Below are 18544 nucleotides of genomic sequence, written 5' to 3'. Positions count from 1 at the left end.
TACCTAAAATAATTAAGGAAGATCAATATGGATTTGTTAAGGGAAGATACATAGGCCATCCTGTAAGAAATGTGTTAAACGAATTAACAAGCAGGGTAAAAGGAAAATTGGTGGTCTTAAAATTGGATGTGTATAAGGCCTTCTTATGGAATATTATGTGGGAGGTAGGATTAGGAGAGAACTTTGTGGAAGCAATCCAGGAATTGTTTAGAGAAGGGAAGGCTGTGGTCAGAGTGAATGAGGGGGTTTCAGATCAATTCAGTATACAAAGAGGAGTTAAACAAGGATGTTCACTCTCACCACTACTATTTGTATTGGGTATGGAGTACTTGGCAGATAGAATACGAAACTCAGTAAGGATAAAAGGATATAAGAAAGGAAAGGAAGAACTAAAGTTAAACATGTATGCAGATGATATCTTATTATTATTTACAAACCCCTAGAGAGCCAGTGTGGTGTAGTGGTTAAGAGCAGTGGACTTATAATCTGGTGAACCGGGTTCGAGTCTCCGCTCCTCCACCTGCAGCTGCTGGGTGACCTTGGGCTAGTCACACTTCTTTGAAGTCTCTCAGCCCCACTCACCTCACAGAGTGTTTGTTGTGGGGGAGGAAGGGAAAGGAGAATGTTAGCCGCTTTGAGACTCCTGAAGGGGAGTGATAAAGCGGGATATCAAATCCAAACTCTTCTTCTTCTTCTTCCTTAGAGGGTGTAAGAGAACTTATGATAATCTTGAAGGACTTTAAAGAGGAGTCGGGATTGGGAGTAAATCTGGAGAACTCTTAAATTTTATTTTGGGATGTAAATAAAGAGGAGAAGAAGGAAATTGCAAAAATGACAAAGATGGATATCAATAGGAAAAAAATTAAATACTTGGGGGTAAATATTATTAAAAAGATTGCTAAGATTCCAGATGTAAATTACAAAGAAGCATGGAGGAAGATCAAGAAGGACATAAAATCATGGGAAAATAAGAATTTATCAATTCTAGGTAGGATTAGAGCAGTTAAAATCTTTCTGGTACCGAAATTATTATATTTATTTCAGGTAATTACACTACCCATTAGGAAAATATGGTTCAAAACATGGAATAAGGTATTTAAAAATTGGATTTTTGGAAGCAAAAGAGTTAGAACCTCAGACATAGTAAATTATTCATCTCAAGAAGAGATGGGATGGGGAATACCGAATTTAGAATTTTATTATGAAACATTCCAATTGAAAAATCTAATAGATATTGGATATAAGGATCGGATTAAATGGATAAGGCTGGAGAATGAAATAAATGAAGGAATAGGAAGAGAAGGGATATTTAATAGAGATATTAATACGGCTTTTAAGAAGACAATAGGACCAAGGAAAACTGCGTTAGGAATTTGGAAGAATTGGAAAACAAAATGGATGCCAACATACTCAAGGTGGACGCCATTAAAATATATGCAGGAGAGTCAAAGGGAACCGGGTTGGTGGAAGAAATTAGAAGATCAGGGATTTTATAAATTAAAATATATGTTTGATGAAGAAGGGAATTTAATTAGATTTTTTTTTTTAAGAAAAAATAGGAAAACAATATTGGCTGAAAGTGCAAGGACTTTATGATTTAATAAAAATGGAAAGAATGGAGGAAACGATGAGGACAGAAATGAAAATAGATATGGTGCTGAATAAAAGACAAATAACGGAGAAAGGGATAGCAGGGATCTTATATAAACTGATGATAAGCGACAAAGAAAGAATGATAAGGATAATCCAGATTAAATGGGAGCAGGAAGGTATGAGCCATCCAAACAAGGCCCAAGAACTGATGAAGAATATAAACAATATTAAAATAGAAAAGTATAAAGAATTAAGTAGAAAATTTTTATTAAAATGGTATAGCACTCCGGCACAAATGGCGTATATAGTGAAAGGGTTTAGTCCCAAATGCTGGCATTGTGGTCAGGAAAAAGGACTATATTCTCACATGTGGAATATAGGAATATTGGCAAAAGGTTATAAAGGTAATTTCTGGACTATTTCAAATAAACATAGAAGTTAATAGGGATTTGTTATTTTCGGGAATACTGGGAAATAACAAAGTAAAGAGTAATAAGCAAGAGTTGTACAAGATTATGATTCTAGCTGGAATGGCAGTTATTGCTTTGGGATGGAAAGAAAAGGCCAAATGGAATATGTAAAAATGGAATGATTATGTTTTTGAATACGTACAGTCAGAAATATTCGCACAGATAGTGGTAGAGGATAGATGGGAAAGTAAATGCCAAAGAATCACAAATAAATGGGCATTTTACAGGAACTGGATAGAAAGAGGGGAAGCCAACCCTAACATACAAGCTCGAATGAACAGACTGTGTACAAGGATCAAGATATGAAGAAGGAAGGCCTGACAGGGGGTGGGGAGGGCTGGAGTGGGGAGGGAGGGGAAAGAAAAAAGAAAAGAAAAGAAAAAAAGTAAACCGGATGGTATTTTGAATTGATTTTGTTATGTAAGCCTTTTTTCCAGAAACCATATATATTAATGTTATGTAGTTAGGCATTGTAGTATGAATGGTCTTGGACCCTCTCATCTCCCCTTGACTTTTGCTCATGGGAGGAGGGAGAAGGAACATGACTTGCTGAGGTTGGCTGTGACGGGAGCAGGGAGACAGCCTCCAAGACTGTGAGCCTCAGTGCCTGTGGCCAAGGATGGCTTGGCTGTTCTTTGGTGGCTCTTTGCCATTCCCCCAAGGAGTCTGCACTCCACTTGGTGTGACGCTGCTTTGGCTTTCTGGGCATCAAAAACACATGCACATGGATATCCACCTTGTGATCTCACACAGCTGAAGTTTCTGGCTTGTTTCTCTACAGTCATGAGGGCTGGGAAATTGGTGAATTTCTAAATGTTCTTTGTAAAATGCAAACGCTGAGTTTCTCAAGGTGCTAAATTCTGGTCAATGCCCCAGACAAAGCACAGTGGGTGATGACAATAATGGTATTTGTACATTGGACTCTTTCCTGTTCCCAAAGATTCAAGCATGCACGGCTGTGCCTAGGTGGACACTCGCTCCCTGCTCTGCACACGTTGCAAGAGCTGCTTGTTCTCTCTGCCGAAGAACCTGCTGGGCTCCCTTCCAATGGTCTCCATTACAAGGAGAGCGTAATGAGGGACCTCTCTGCCTTCCGTCTGTCCTGCCATGTGCCAAGTTCTGGTGTCTGCATAATGGATGAACTGCCGTAACTCTACTCCAGCTTCCGCCATCACCACTTCAGCCAAGAGTTTGTTGCCACACCAAGGTGAGGTGTTGGGAGAGATCCACCCTTCAATTTCTTCCCTTCCAGACTCAGCAGAAGCAGAGGGCAACTATCGTAGGACCCCTCCTAGCCAGCACTGCCTTGCTCTGAGTTCCTGGTCTCCTATGCACAGTGGTCTTTGTGGGGCGGGGCTCTAGGGGGCAAGTGCTGATGTTTGCAAGGCCACCTCAGGCTGCAGCCAAGCCCAGCATTTCAGGGTTACAAATGAGGGAGCCTTCCCTTGCCTGGCCTTGTCAATCTGTCTCTCCTCCTTGCTGCTGCTTCAGCTAAAGTGCTTGAGATGACAGATCTTTATGATTCATTCCCCTGACCTGCCACTGCTTCTGGTTTTAGTGCTGATCCCTCCTGTGTCTCTTTAGAAGACGTCACCTACTCTGTGTATATTCATTGCAATAAACTGTTAAATTTCTACTGCTGTAGAGTTCAGATCTAATGTGCAAGCAGCCAGTGTAGCAGATGGCCAGCATCAAGTTGGCAAAGGTGTGTGTGATGGGTAGAGACCTAAGAAGTGCTGCAAGATGACTGCTCTTGAGGGGCCTGTGGCATCCCTTCAATGAATGTGTCCCACCACATTTGACTGGAAAGGATCATCGACCCATCAGTGGTCCGGACCATATGGGGAGCAGCTGCTGTTTGGGCCTCCCAGGAGCTGGGGCTCAATTTCCCATCAAAATGATTTCCCTGGGTTTGTCACAGCATGAGAACAAGATGCTACATGGCAGGAGGGATGTCAGACATCCAGAATACAAAGCTGTCTTGTGTGTGGAGGCCCCTGCCAGGCCAGAGCAGCCCACAGCTACATCCTCGGTGCTTCTGCCCCAGGCACCTGCCATGCTTGGACCCAGCTTCCATGTTTCTGGCAGTAAATGGAGAAAAGTGGTCCAGGATGAGGAGGAAGGAAGAAGCACTGATGTCTGAGCTAAGTTCTGGGTCACCCCAGAGGAATCCTGTGTTTCGCTTTGCACAGCCATGGAACAGCTACCTGAAGAAGCAATGGCTCAGTTTTCTTTTCTGAAACAGTCTCCAGGCCGTGCCCATTAATTTCAATGGGTCTACTCAGAGTAGGACTAACACTATACATTTAGCATTAAGAGCCTGACAATCGGAATCCCCTGTTCCTTCCACTCCTGACTCCATGAAACTTTCTTATTTTCAGCAGCACAATCTGGAACGTGTGTGTGTGTTGCGAACCGTTCCTCTTGTTCAACAAGTGGGAGTCGTCCTAACCTACTCCAAAATCACCCGGTAAATCCAGACCGCCCAGCCCCTGCTCACAAACGCAGAGTCCATATTACGGGGGGGGGTGACACTTCTGGGGCACAAGAACGTCGGAAGCGCTTACGGGATCAGGCCAAAGAGGGGTCACCTGGTCCAGCATCCTGTTCTCATAGGGGCCAACCAGATGCTCGCAAGGGAAGCCCTCCTGTGGTTTCCAGCAAATGGTGTTTGGAAGTTTTGCTGCCTCAAACTGTGGCTGTAGGGCAGAGACAACTGTGGCTAGAAGCCCTCGATAACCCTCTTCCCCCTCCATGAATTTATCCATCCAGATTGGTGGCTATCGCTGCCTCCTGTGGGAGGGAGTTAGTTCCAGAGTTTAACTCTGAGCTGCCTGTGATGTGGGGGGCACGACTGTTCCGCGGGGGGCGTGGCGTGGATCTGCACCGTTCGCCGCTTTGATCTGGCGCCTTTTGCGGAGAGCACAAGACGGGCACGTCGCCTTGCGGGAGCCGAGGAGAGGCACCTGGTTCAGTCCCGCGGGGCGCGCTTCTCTTGCGAGCCCCCCCCAGCCCCCTCCCGCTGCCCACGCCGCGCTTCTCCGCCCCCGCCCCTTCTCCTCGCTGTCAGCAGCCGTCTGTGTCTGATTCGAGAGGAGAACGGAGGCGAGGCGAGGCGGCTGCAGCCAGCGACCCCCCTACGCCGCCCGCCCCGGGGCTACCAGAAGCCCCCCTCGGCTTCGGCTGGGGACAGAGAGCGCGCCTGCTCTTCCCTGCGCGCCGCTGCCCCATTGGAAGGGCGGCGGAGGAGCTGCAAGCCGGGGTGCGCGCTATGAGCCCCAGCCTTGGGGTTCAGGGGCCAGTGGTGGAAGCAGGGAGCGGCCCCCGCCCCAGGGCCTGGCCGCGAACCCCCCGCGGATGCGAGGCAGGAGCGCTTGCCTCGCCCGGCGACTAAGGTGAGCGGATGCGAGGCGGCGGACCCACAGGTGGTGCGGCGCTTTCCCCGGGTTGCTGGGCGCGGGGAGCCCCCGGGGCGCGGGAAGAGGCAGCGCTCCTGGCCGCAGGTCCGAGGCCCGGCTGCTGCCCGCCTCTCGCTGCCGGAGGGAGTTGCGCTGCCGCCGCCGCCGCCCGCAAGGAGCCAGCCACTCGCTGCCCGCGAGGCTCCTCTCTGGCCGGCCTGCCAGCTGGGCTCATCCTCCTTGCCAGCGCAGGCGGCGGGCTCTGCTCCCGGGGGACCTTCCGACGGGGACCCGCAAAGGAGCGCAGCAAAGGGGCGCCCTTCTCAGCCTCCCCAGCAAAGGGGCACAAGCAAAGGGCACGTCCCGGCGCCGCGGTCGTGGCCTTTGCTCCGCTGCGAGCCACGCTGCCGCTCGCCTTCGCCTTTCACAACAGCCCCGCAGGGTAGCCCAGGCTGCGAGGTCAACCCAGCGAGAACTCTCCGAGGCTTCTCTCGGGCCCCAGACCAGCCCTCCACGGCCGGTCTCTTGAGTCCGTTGCCAGGCCACGGAGGGCCAGCAGCCAAGCCTGACAAGCGCAGAATATAGAGGCTTGGTGGGGGGGGGGGCGCCACGGCGTTTGGTCCCCTCCCTCCGCCCCGGGATCAGGAGCAGCCTGGCCGAAGGCAGGCGGACCATCCCCCTCTTTTAGCTTTTAATCAGCGGAGGCTTTGCAAAGAATCCCCGCCGCCCGCAAAGCCCCTTCCCAGAGCAGCCGGCCTCCTAATTCAGTTCCCTCGCCTTGTTTAGCCGTAATGTGAGCTGCGGAATGTCCTGCCCAAAGAAAGGGGGACGCGGTTGCTTTTTCCATTAAATATGACCCAGGGAGGTATTTGTGGTGTGTCAAAAAGAAGGCTAAGGAGACAGAGAGGGAGTGCAGGGAGCTAGAGACAGGACGCCCCCAAAGAGCTGGAGCTGTCAATGGGGTGCTGCCTCATTGTGTGCATGAGAGGAGGAGGCAGCTGGAGGGGACAGGAGCCCGTCCTCAGTTTGGGGGGGGGCCTTTCCAGGGAGCCCAAGGGCCTGGTTGGGGCTCTGCTCTGAGGCTTCCCAGTGGGCAAAGGAGCAGACTTGAGCGCTTGGACACAGGAAAGTTTGCTGCTCCAGGAAGCAGCCTGGCTCCATCTCCCTGCTTCTGGTTTTCTTTCTCACTGCTTTGCTCAGCTGTATGACAAATGGAACAAATAAGCTAAATACTTTTTAATGGGACCCGAGGGCACCATTAAGAAGAGTGTGTGTTACAGTGACAGAGGAGGAATTTGAGAAGCAAACTGCTAGCAATATAAAACCAAATAATTAAAAGAAACATTAAATACATAAGAAGCAACAGTACTGTAAAATGGCAGCGGAGGAGGAGCTGCAGGGGAAGCAAAGCAAATTCCGTACATCCATCTTTGATTCAAGAGACCGGGGGGGGGGGGTCTCCACAAATGCAGCACCCGGGTCCCAGATGGTGGCCACAGGAATAATGCCAGGAACCATCACTGCTTGCCCAAGGGGCTTTTGCTGCTTGCAAGGTCGTCCAGAACCCAAATCATAGTGGGAGAGGCAAGACCCTTCCCGTCCCAGCTTCCAGTTTCAGCCAAGAATGTGAGAGTCCCTGGCTAGGAGTTGAAGGGGTGATCAAAGGGTGACTTTCTAGAACTTGAGCCCACTTTTGTTTCCTTCCAGCAAAGATCCAGAGGGCACAACCCCCCCCCCATCATTCACTTGCTGGATAAAGGCCTGCATTACCAGGTGCTATGAGGGCCGGGGGGGGGGGTGCGTTCCTTCAGGCACCACAGCCCATTCCACCTGGAGTGCAGCCCCCTTGGCAGCATTTGGGACCTGAGCCCCTCTGGATGACAAATGCAGGATGCCTTCCTGGTCCTCACTCTCCACCTTTAGGATAGACACCTATGGGAGACGAGGGCTTCAACAGGGAGGGAATCCCAGGGAGGGAGGGCCCACAGAGGCTCGCTCCAGATCTGGTAACTGCTGAGCCACATCCTTTTCCTCCACTTAAGCCTAGCCTATCAAGCTAGCTGACATTCACCCTGCCTTGGAAAAGGTGGACCCACCTTGGGATTCCTTCCAGGAAGTCAGCAAAATGTAAGCACAAGGCTGCACTTAAGAAGCAGGAAGGACATCTGTACCTAGTGGGGGGGTTCGCTTTGTTCTTGCGACAGAAAATTTTGCTTAGGTGCATTCCCTTGCTTTCTCCCTCCCTGCTCCGCCCCCACCAGATACTTGGTGCAGATAAAAGGCAGAAGAGCCTGTGGGGCTGAGAAGCCTCCCCAACTGCCCTCCCCCCCCCCCCGCTCAAATTCCAGCCCCTCTTCCCGCTGGCCAGGAAGCCCCTAAGGGCCTTTCCTTGCCTGGACACCAAGAGAAATGTTAATATGAATTAAAAGGCAGAAAAGCACATTCTGTTGGAAGCAAAGTGTTGTTGACCCCGGAGGACCAATTCTCTTGAACATATTACATGCTTGGAGAGCTCAAAACCAAGAGTAGAACAGATGAGCAGGCTGTGGGTGAGGAGGAAATGAGGCTGGGGTGGGGGGGAATTTCCCTATTACCAGAGAAGCAAATAGACACCTCCTTTGTTCAAGAATAATGCTTTGCCTTTGGGGATCCTTCGATTTGAGTCCTTCTGAGGCAGCCCCTGGGATCATCTTCGCTGTCTGGCAAAGTATGCAAGGCAGTCACTGAGGATGTGTCCACAAAACAAATTGAATCTGCCTTTGAACCTGTTCTGACTGCCATGGCTCCTAACCAAAGAAGTGGCTGTTCTGCAAAAGGGCAGCTAAGTACGGTACTCTGATGGGAGGACTGTGCTAATGACACCCCTTCCTGCAATTCCTCTTTAAAGCATCTCCAGAGCATTAGTTTAATGGGACAGCAGCCAACCTCAATTCAAATGCAGATCCAGGATCCTTTCATTGGCCATAATGACCTGGGCATGTATGTTTGTTGTCCCATTGTTGTTGTTTAGTTGTATCTGACTCTTCACGACCCCATGGACCAGAGCACGCCAGGCACTCCTCTCATCTACTGCCTCCTGCAGTTTGGTCAAACTCATGCTGATAGCTTCAAGAACACTATCCAACCATCTCATCCTCTGTCGTCCCCTTCTCCTTGTGCTCTCAATCTTTCCCAACATCAGGGTCTTTTCCAGGGAATCTTCTCTTCTCATGAGGTGGCCAAAGTATTGGAGTCTCAGCTTCAGGATCTGTCCTTCCAGTGAGCACTCAGGGCTGATTTCCTTCAGAATGGAGAGGTTGGATCTTCTTGCAGTCCATGGGACTCTCAAGAGTCTCCTCCAGCACCAGAATTCAAAAGCATCAATTATTTGGCGATCAGCCTTCTTTATGGTCCAGCTCTCACTTCCATACATCACTACTGGGAAAACCATAGCTTTAACTATACGGACCTTTGTCGGCAAGGTGATGTCTCTGCTTTTTAAGATGCTGTCTAGGTTTGTCATTGCTTTTCTCCCAAGAAGCAGGCGTCTTTTAATTTCGTGGCTGCTGTCACCATCTGCAGTGATCATGGAGCCCAAGAAAGTAAAATCTCTCACTGCCTCCATTTCTTCCCCTTCTATTTGCCAGGAGGTGATGCGACCAGAAATGCAGTGTTTGTGGCAATTACCCTGGTTGGAGCTCAGAAAATTAGTCATAAGATTTATTTTAAAGACTAATATTCATGGCTCTAGCAGCCAAATCATCTGCAGAGGAATTATCCAGCTGCCAGTCTGTATTTGCAACACTTTTTACCATTCCTAGGAAAACACAGTTGTGTGGGGTGGTAGAGGGAGATTTGGCAGCTTAAATGCAGGCAATGAAGGAAAGAGAAAGATATTGTGAGTCGTTAACAACCCCCCACACTGTCTGACAACAACTAAGGCCCAAGTGCACAACACCAAGCTCTTCCCCACCATCCTTCAGCCACATCAGGGGGTAGAGGCAGGAAGCCAGTCACCTTGGGGCAAGTGCATAACATCTAGTTGCTCCTGGCCCTTGACACACACACCCCGTCTCGTGTTCCTGGGCTCTTCTTGATCCCCCCCTTAGAAGTCTCTCCCATCTCTGATGCTCTTGCTGGGAGATCTCCAATTAAACTTTTTATTGCATTAGCCATAGGCCATGGCATCATTCAGAAGGAGAATGAAACACACACACCAATCACCATAAAAATCTTCGGGCACTGATATACAATAAAACCATGGTCATGGCTACTAAAATTATTTGTTGCATTAAATGGAATAGAATAGCAGAAGATTCTCAGCTAAGATGTGCCAAATTAAATATCCGAATCCCCTTTGCAGTTGATCGCTATTGTGTCTAGTTCCTTCCTCCTGATCTTCTTAGCTGCCAGCACATAAAGTGCTGCTTTATAAGTAACAAAGTCGTTGGTGTCACTCAGCAGCCATTTCACCCTTTCCAACCTATTCAAATGTCTTCCATTCGTAAACAGGTTTTATAAATCGGTCTCTTGGGTCTATGTATAACGGGCACTGCAATAAATAATGGCACAGGTCCTCGACGCAGGGTTGTCCACATGGATAGAATCTCTCTTCATAATGTACTTTGCCGTACCACCCATCCAACACCACCGAGGGCATCGATTGGAATCGTAGTTCTGTAAAAGCGATTCTTAGTACAGCAAGTGGGAACTTTGTCAGGTATCTGGCTCAGGCATGCTTGGTTTTGATAAATGGAAACCATGGTGAGCTCTTGGTAGAAGCAATCATGGTTAGATTGCTTTCTGCATCGGACCTAAGGAGACAGTCTCTTAAGTGTCTCTTATCCATCTTCGTGGTCACCTGAAGATTTGTAATTGATATTGGGACAAGAGGCATTGGATGCCAACCTTCCAGCATTTGGTCTGTTCCCGTTCTGTGTAAGACATAGCGGGGAATCTCTCCTCCGAAAGAGACTGAAGTCTTTTCACATAATTTAGGCAAATTTAGGCAATTCTAGCCTGTATTGTTGTCACGTCAGCTTCAGCACGAAGAAGAGCAGCAGCTGGGGTCCCGTTGGGGAGTGAGAACACTTTCTTGAGGAATTCGTTATGCACTATTTCTAAGGCTTTGTTAGCCTTTAGGTCCATGCCCCATATCGCTACTCCATGGAGCATCTGGGAAACCACTTTGCTGGCAAAGATTTTCAGCACAGGTTCTAGTAACTGGCCACAAGCTTTCTGCGCTTTGAGTTTCGTAGCCTCAATATGCCCCTTCCACGATAGCGTCTCAGTGAAGAGAACTCCCAGATATCTGAAGGAGTGTGTTTGCTCCAGATCCTGCTGATCCATTTTCCATTTGAATCTGGGACTACGCTTCCCAAAGACCATAATTTTGGTCTTGGGGTAATTCACGGCGAGGTCTTCCTGCTTGCAGTAATGCTAAGCAGATTGTTAAGACCTAATCGGGAGTGATAAGGAGCACCACATCATTGGCATACAGCAGACAAGATATTTTCCTATTGCTAATTGATGGGGTAGGGGATTGCGCCAGTGCTACGTGTGGCGCCATATCATTTATGTAAAAGTTGAAGAGTGTGGGAGCCAATATGCAGTGCTGGGAGATCAGTTCCTGTCCTTTGATTTTACATTAGAGGACCACTGAGGAAGAGAGAGACTTTTCTAGGGTAACTCAGTGAGATTCTTTGGGAAGGGGTCCTCCCTTCTGCCACCGGGACTGCACTTGAGTCAGAACCACCTGAGTCCCCTCTGCTTCCCACCCTCAAGACCTCAGTGTACACTAAGTTATTATATAAGAAAGGGAGGAGGAAATTAAATGGCTGCAAAACAAATTCCTGCTTCTCTTCCCCTCCCTGAAAAGGGAAGAAAAAATGAGTCCAATTTATTTTTAGCTGCCTAAAGAGGGGGCTTTGCATTATTATTCCTCAAGGGCGAGCTACTGCTGCTGCTGCTGCTCTTGCTGCTATTAATCCATAATCTACAAAGAATGGATTCTGCAATCACCAGTTTTTTAAATGTGAAATCTGCCAAGGATATTTTGTGATCTGCAGGAAAAGGAAAATCCTCTTTGCTACATGTAAACGTGCAAGTGCTTGGTTCTGTTCTGGAGAGGGGGAAGATGGAGGGGGGGGGCTCTTCAACACGCAGGTGGGCATCCCAATTATGGTGTGTCTCTCTCTCTCACACACACCTGCAAAGTCTTTGCTTCTTCCAGAAGAGCAAAGCCAGCATCGTACAGTGGCTGTGTGTGTAAGCTAGGTTGCTTGTACAGGGCACAAGCAAAGGAAAGGAGGGTCTCTGCCCCAAGGCTACTCCCATCTTCTTGCTCTGCCTGTGGGGAGAGTGGCTGTCATCCCAAGGCCATGGCACACCCATATGCAAAGGGACTTGCAGAACAGGGCAAGGGCAGCTCCCCTCTTGAGAGCCTGGGGGGGGGGGCGCTTCTTCCTCAAAGGAAGTAAAACTGGTAGGCTAAAGAAGGCTCTTCTCTTCTCGCCTGGGTCTCATGCGCACTTTAGTTTTAATGATTCATATTACTCAGCTTGGTCTCATCCCCACCAACTCACCTGCCTTTCCTTGCTCCTCCATGGCCTGTTTGCTGCTATGTGTCTCAGTAGCCAAGGGGGGCAGAGGGGCAACTGCCCCCTAGATCAAGTAAAACAAAAGAAATATTTCACTGCCCAATCCCATTGGTTCTGCCACCCACCAGAAAAGTCCTGCCCCACCTAAGTAAGTCCTGCCTCCCATAACAAAAATCCTGGCTATGCCAATGGCCTTGGTGCAGCTGCCGGGGGGGGGCAGGGGCTCCCATGGCAGAGGCCTGCCAGAGCAGCTGCATCTATGTCTGTAACTCCCTCCTCTCTCTTGCAGGTGCGTGGGAAGATGGTAGGATGTCCGTAGGACCATGCACTGCACCATGACATGCTGCTGCTGCTTTCTGGTTTTGGTTTTTCACTGTGTCCTCCTGAGTACAGCCTCAGTGGCGGCTTGCCCAGCACGCTGTGACTGCATCCCCCAGATCAAGTCCGTCAGCTGCCACCGCAAGCGCCTCACCGCAATCCCTGAGGGGATTCCCACGGAGACCAAGATCTTGGAGCTTAACAAGAACCGCATCCGCTGCCTGAACTCGGGGGACCTGTCCCCATTTCCACTATTGGAGGAGCTGGACTTCAGTGAGAACATCATTGCCAGTGTAGAGCCGGGTGCCTTCAGCAACCTCCTGAACCTGCAGGTCTTGCGCCTTCGTGGCAACCAGCTCAAGCTGCTCCCCCCGGGCGTCTTCACTAAGCTCTCCAACCTCACCGTCCTGGACATCAGTGAGAACAAGATTGTCATCCTCCTGGACTACACATTTCAAGACCTGAGGAGTCTCAGGATCTTGGACCTTGGGGACAATGACCTGGTTTATGTCTCTCGGAAGGCCTTCTCTGGCCTCCTGAGCCTGCAGCAGCTGACAATAGAAAAATGCAACCTGACAGACATCTCCGCAGAGTCGCTCTCTCGCCTCCAGAACCTACAGGCCCTCCGGCTCAGGCACCTGAGCATTGCCACAGTGGAAGACCAAAACTTCAAAAAGCTTTGCAACCTCTGGCAGCTAGAAATTGACAACTGGCCATTCCTGGAGGACATATCACCAAATGGCTTCCAAGGACTCAACCTCACCTCACTCTCAATCACGTACACAAACATCACTGCTGTCCCAACAGCTGCCTTGAGGAACCTGGGGCATCTCATGTACCTGAACCTCTCCTACAACCCCATCAGCACAGTCCCCAAAGGCGCCTTCCGGGACCTCATCCGGCTCAGAGAGCTCCACATGGTGGGTGCCTTGTTGGCCTTGGTAGAGCCCCAGGCGCTGTATGGCTTGAGGCAAATCCGCCTTCTCAATTTCTCCAACAATTTCTTGTCCACTTTGGAGGAAAGCAGCTTTCACTCTGTCAACACTCTGGAGACACTCAGGGTGGACCGGAACCCCTTAGTCTGCGACTGCCGCCTCCTCTGGATCCTCCAGCGCCGGAAGACGCTCAACTTCAACGGCCAACCGCCAATGTGTTCCTCACCACCCGAGATCCAGGGTGACGCCCTGCGCGACTTCCCAGACTCTGTGCTCTTTGAGTACTTCACCTGCCAAAAGCCAAAAATCAGGGACCGGAAGCTCCAGCACATCACTGCTTACGAAGGGCAGGCTGTGTCCTTCCTGTGCCGGGCGGATGGAGAGCCCACTCCCTCCATCGTCTGGGTTTCTCCTCAGCATCGGATGATCACTACCAGGAGCACTGGGCGAATTGCCGTCTTGCCCAGTGGGACGCTGGAGATCCGCTACACACAGGTCCAAGACAGTGGGACCTACATCTGCATCGCCAGCAATGCCGGTGGCAACGACACATACTTTGCCACGCTGACCATCAAGGGGCACTTGGCCAACGGAGCCCTTTATGCAAACCGGACCCTGCACCTCAGTGACTTCAACGACACTTTGCACAACAGCACACAGGTCTTCTTGAAGTTCACACTTGACCTCAAGACTATCCTGGTGTCCACTGCCATGGGGTGCATCACCTTCCTGGGCGTGGTGCTCTTCTGCTTCCTCCTCCTCTTTGTCTGGAGTCGAGGCCGTGGGCAGCACAAGAACCACTTCTCTGTGGAGTACTCTTTCCGCAAGGTGGACGGCCCAACCACAGCAGCTGGGCAAGGGGGCGCCAGGAAGTTCAACATGAAGATGATCTGAACTGCTGGCAGGCTGGGAGGGGCGCCCTGCTGGGAACACCCGCAAGGAGAACCAAGTGGGCTGTGGGTGCTGCTGCCCCTCCTCTGCCATCAGTTCAGTTCAACTTCAAGGGCTTAGACCAGGCAAGCAGTGACCGTGCTGAGGGACCTCTGTCACACCACACTTGCCAAGGGTGCCATGAACCTAGTGGCAGCATTGCCCATCGTGGCTGGCCCAGTGCCAGCACCCAGCAAGGTGGGGAAGACCCTGGCACCCTGGCAGAGCCTGCTGCTGCCACCAGAGCCTCCTGATGTGGCTCGGCCGGGTGGTAGCAGCACCAGACAGAGCTCCAGCTCGCCTGGAAAGCACCAAGTGGCCACCTAGCACCGCCCTGGTCCTGATGCTCGCACGTGGATGGGAGCGGCATCATTAGCAGGGTGGGTTTGGTTAGCACCATCCACATGCCGAGTGAGCTGGGAGCTCCTCCACTCAGTGCCACAGCCTGCACTGTTCACTGGCAGGCACTGCACTGCATGCGACTTCCCCCAGGCTGAAGGGCAGCCCTGGCCAGGGGCTTCTGCCTCTCTCTTTTTCTCCCTGTCTCTGGGCTTCTATCCCCCATGGACAACGTGCTCCACGCAAACAACACAGGGGGCTGTTCAGGTATTTTTGCTGTAGCTGACTTTTGTCCTTTGTTTCATCAACTATGCATCTTTCAAGTAACGGGAGCATTACTCTTGGGCTTTAAAGAACCTCGCCTCTCTCTCATTTTTCTAAGTGACATATTTGGAAATCTCTGTTGAGCTGAGTGCTTGTTTTTAAACCATTTATATGCACGCCTAACAGGCATCTTCCTGTGCGGCTGAGGACTCCCTGTGCAGGGAGGGAAGAGGGAGACCAACCCACCTTTGCCCACCAGACCAGAGCCAGCAAGGTGGAGGCTATGCTGGGGGAGACGCAGTGCCTTGTAAGAACCCTGTCTAACATTTTTAATAATAATGAGGAGTATGTTGGCAGACAACTGCCCTCTGTGCCGAGACCCTCCTCAACAAAGCAATAACCTGCTTCTGCCACTTGGCTGGCTAGGATAGGGCCCAGTACACAGACCCAAGAAGGCTGAGCTCCTGCACTGTGCACTGTTCTGCACTCTCCCCAAGGGAGAGCCAAGCTTTGAGTGTGTAGATGAGAGAGAGAGAGAGAGAGAGAGAGAGAGAGAGAGAGAGAGAGAGAGAGAGAGAGAAATGTAGGCTGCCCTCTTCTTTTCATTGAATAAGGCTAGAAGCCACTTGGAGGAGTGTTAGCTGGTTTAGTGGGGGAAGGAACACTCTGGACAGAAAGAATCCATTGCCACCTTTGAGCCCCACCAAGGGCCCCACTACAAGTCCTGGTGGCTTGAGGTGGACTCTGAGGAAGGCCAAGGGTGGCTGGACCAAGGCCAAGGCAGAGCAAGGGGTTGAGCTGCCCCAGTTAGGGATGTGTACAAAGTGCTTTCTGCCATCCCTACAACCTTCCTTTGAAGTGGGCAAGGCTGCAAGAAGGTGGCTGGCCCAGGGCCCTGATGGATGTGTTCTGGGGCTGATTCTCCCAAATAGGCACAGCCCCATGGCAGGTTCCAGTTGGGTCACCTTCCCCTTCCCCTCCTTGGCTGGCAGATCCCAGCTGCAAAAGAAGCCTGAGCAGTCAGGAGCCGCTGGCGCCTTACAGCAAATCCCAAGAACAGGGTCCCTTTTGCGCCTTCCCTGCCTGCCGCACAGGAGAGGAGAATCTTCCGAGGCTCTGCCTGCCAAGGAAAGTGGTGTGTGTGTGTGTGTGTGTGTGTGTGTGTGTGTGGTTGCACATCCATCCACGCATGAGCTAGAAGATTATGCTTGTTGATGATAATGTATTATTTCTGCTAAACGAGGTTTTGGCTGACATATTTACTGGCATCTGTTTTGGTTTCCAATGAAAACACCAACTGGCAGGGAAGACTGGGATCGTCCTGACAACAGGAAATTAGTATTTTAGAGAGCAAGGCAGGTCAGCGATGGAGAAGTGCGCATTTGCTTGCTGGGATGGTGCTGATTGGACCTTCCAGGGCAAGAGATGTGGAGGCGTCTGTCAGCCAGAACTCCTCAGAGATGCTGCTGGATCAATGCTAATAAAATAGAGTTAAGGCTGCCACTCAGTTCCGCTCCGTCTGTTCCTCCTCCCACCACCTGGTCTGCTCTAAAGGGTAGCACAAGCCGTGAAAGTTGGGGTCGGGACAGTGCGCCACTGAAGGGCATGCTGAAAAGACAGAAGCTTGGCTAGAGAAAGATTTTGCAGGGGAAATTCAGCCTGCTCCCCGTGACCTCTTGGCAATAGAGACCTCTCCAAGCTCTCAGGTGTGTTTGCCTGGCCCTTGAACATTTGGCCCTCTTCCTCTCACCCACCTGTAAAATGGCAACAGCAGCTAATTCATGTAGCTATTTTGAGGGCCAACACAAGTGTGACTAGGAGTGCTGAATACATAGCTAAATCCTGGCTTATGGACTGCCAAGCGGAGAGTCCAAAAGTGGCTTCCTTTGCAGTGCTGGCCCGAGGGCACTGAGCAGCCATGGACTGTATGTGTCTGGAGGCACCTTAAAGATCAAGATTTAGTGCAGCATGAGTTTCCATAGACCAATTAATTTATGACATTTATTTATTGCCTGGCGAGGGAGGTCCAAGCTGTGTACATGTTTCTCCCCACACCGATTTTATCCTCACCAACACTGCGAAAGTAGGCTAGGCTCAGAGCTGGAGTTTGGCCAAGCAGGCTCCACACAACGTTGGCTCTTGGCGTCTAGAGACCACTTGCATCAGACCACAAAGATTTGAGCTGCAATAATGTGTTTGACAAAGGGGGGGGGGCAGTCAGCTTTGGGCAGAGTAGCCTTTGGCTCTCTGGATCTTTGACTTGGAGGCCATGAAGAAATCTATTGTCAGTACCCACTCCATCCCCCTCTGCATCTTCTGGACTCCTCTCCACCGCACCCTGCTCACTTCAAAAACAACTTCTCCAAAAGTCCCAATCACTTGGCCCTTCCTTCCATTTTGGTGGAATAACACTGGACAGAGATGTAAGATCTTACACAGGGAAGGGGCAAGGGGGAAATCACAACCATGAAACTATTTCATCCTTCCCCCCGCCCAAGAAGTAGGAAAGGAGCCCAGCACTGATTTTGAGGGTGGATGAAATTTGCTGGAGTTTGGGGTGGTGGATGCTCAAAAAGCCAAGAGTGGGAAAGTCATTCACTGTCCCCATGGAATACCTTGTTTATACAGAATGTGCACATTTTTAAATATGTATGACTGCATGTACAATACAGCAATGTATCACATAATCACCTCCGTCTCTGTTTTATGCTTTGGTGCCTCTTCTCAGTTATATGATGATGAGAACAGAATCCTTTGCACAATCTGAGCCCCTTTGTGGAAGTGGGAGTCTCTCTCAGTCAGCCATGTGGGCTTGTCAAAGCTGTTTGCTGGCTGAGAGATCTAAATGCTATTTATTATTTAGGCAGATTCACAGCACCTGAGCCAGGCCTTCCTCTGCTAGCACGTTCTACAAGAAGAATACCAGCCACCGCCAAGCACACAGGCTGTGTGTTTTTGTATGTCTATGTGAAAGGATCAGACCCTGCCTATGGGGTGGGTGGGTGGGTGTGGAGAGGAGAGAAGGAAGGAGGTGGGTTCCTGATGCAATTCCCTGCTATAATAATAATAATAATAATAATAATAATAATAATAATAATTTATTATTTGTACCCCGCCCATCTGGCTGAGTTTCCCCAGCCACTCTGGGCGGCTTCCATAGAAACAAAAAATACACTAAAATATCACAGATTAAAAACTTCCCTGAACAGGGCTGCCTTAAGATGTCTTCTGAATGTCAGTTATGAATGAATGAATTTATTAATATGGTCACAGACCAGCATCAACACACACAATATCACAGATCATAAAAATATATATCAGAAATACAAAAGACAATATGAATATAACAAGGATTTAAATATAAAAATTAAAATTAATTATTAGCGTGCCCCCTGTAAATAACATTTAGGGGTTTAGTCACTATGGAATACCACTTGCTTCCTGCGATTGATTGCAGACGCACAGAATTTAGCTACATTTAATGTAGTCTTGGGCTTCTTGTCTTCTAGCAGTAGTTTTAAACTATGGTGTTCCGATTCTTTCCTGGACTTTTGCAAAACAGGTGTAATAAAAGTCAAACGTATATCCTCATAGAAACGACAACGTAATAGTACATGTGAAGCAGTTTCAACTTCCAACGAGCCACAAGGGCAGACCCGTGCTGTGTATGGTTTACCCTCAAATCTGCCCTGAAGTAAGGCAGAAGGGAGAACGTTGAA

The 18544-nt window shown here is 49.8% G+C and overlaps 1 protein-coding gene across 7 annotated transcripts in view; it reads left to right on the top strand.

Moving 5' to 3' along the window:
- The window catches only part of LINGO3 (leucine rich repeat and Ig domain containing 3), a 46867-nt gene extending 29352 nt beyond the window's left edge, over window positions 1–17515 (top strand). For 4 of the 7 annotated variants that reach the window (XM_083594613.1, XM_083594610.1, XM_083594609.1 and 1 more), the window contains exon 2: window positions 12329–17515. In XM_083594613.1, coding sequence (XP_083450739.1) covers window positions 12363–14186 — 1824 coding nt within the window. In that variant the 5' untranslated portion in view covers window positions 12329–12362 and the 3' untranslated portion in view covers window positions 14187–17515. Of the gene's footprint in view, window positions 1–4254; window positions 4534–4931; window positions 5459–12328 lie in introns of those variants that run through there. The other 3 variants (XM_083594611.1, XM_083594614.1, XM_083594608.1) reach the window with 3 other exon arrangements.
- Window positions 17516–18544: the final 1029 nt, after the last annotated feature.

The sequence above is a fragment of the Podarcis filfolensis genome (genome assembly GCF_964270895.1).
Source record: "Podarcis filfolensis genome assembly, chromosome: 18".
Classification (NCBI taxonomy): domain Eukaryota; kingdom Metazoa; phylum Chordata; class Lepidosauria; order Squamata; family Lacertidae; genus Podarcis; species Podarcis filfolensis.
Note: the sequence above shows the minus strand (reverse complement) of the source record. Positions and strands in the feature narration are given on the sequence as shown.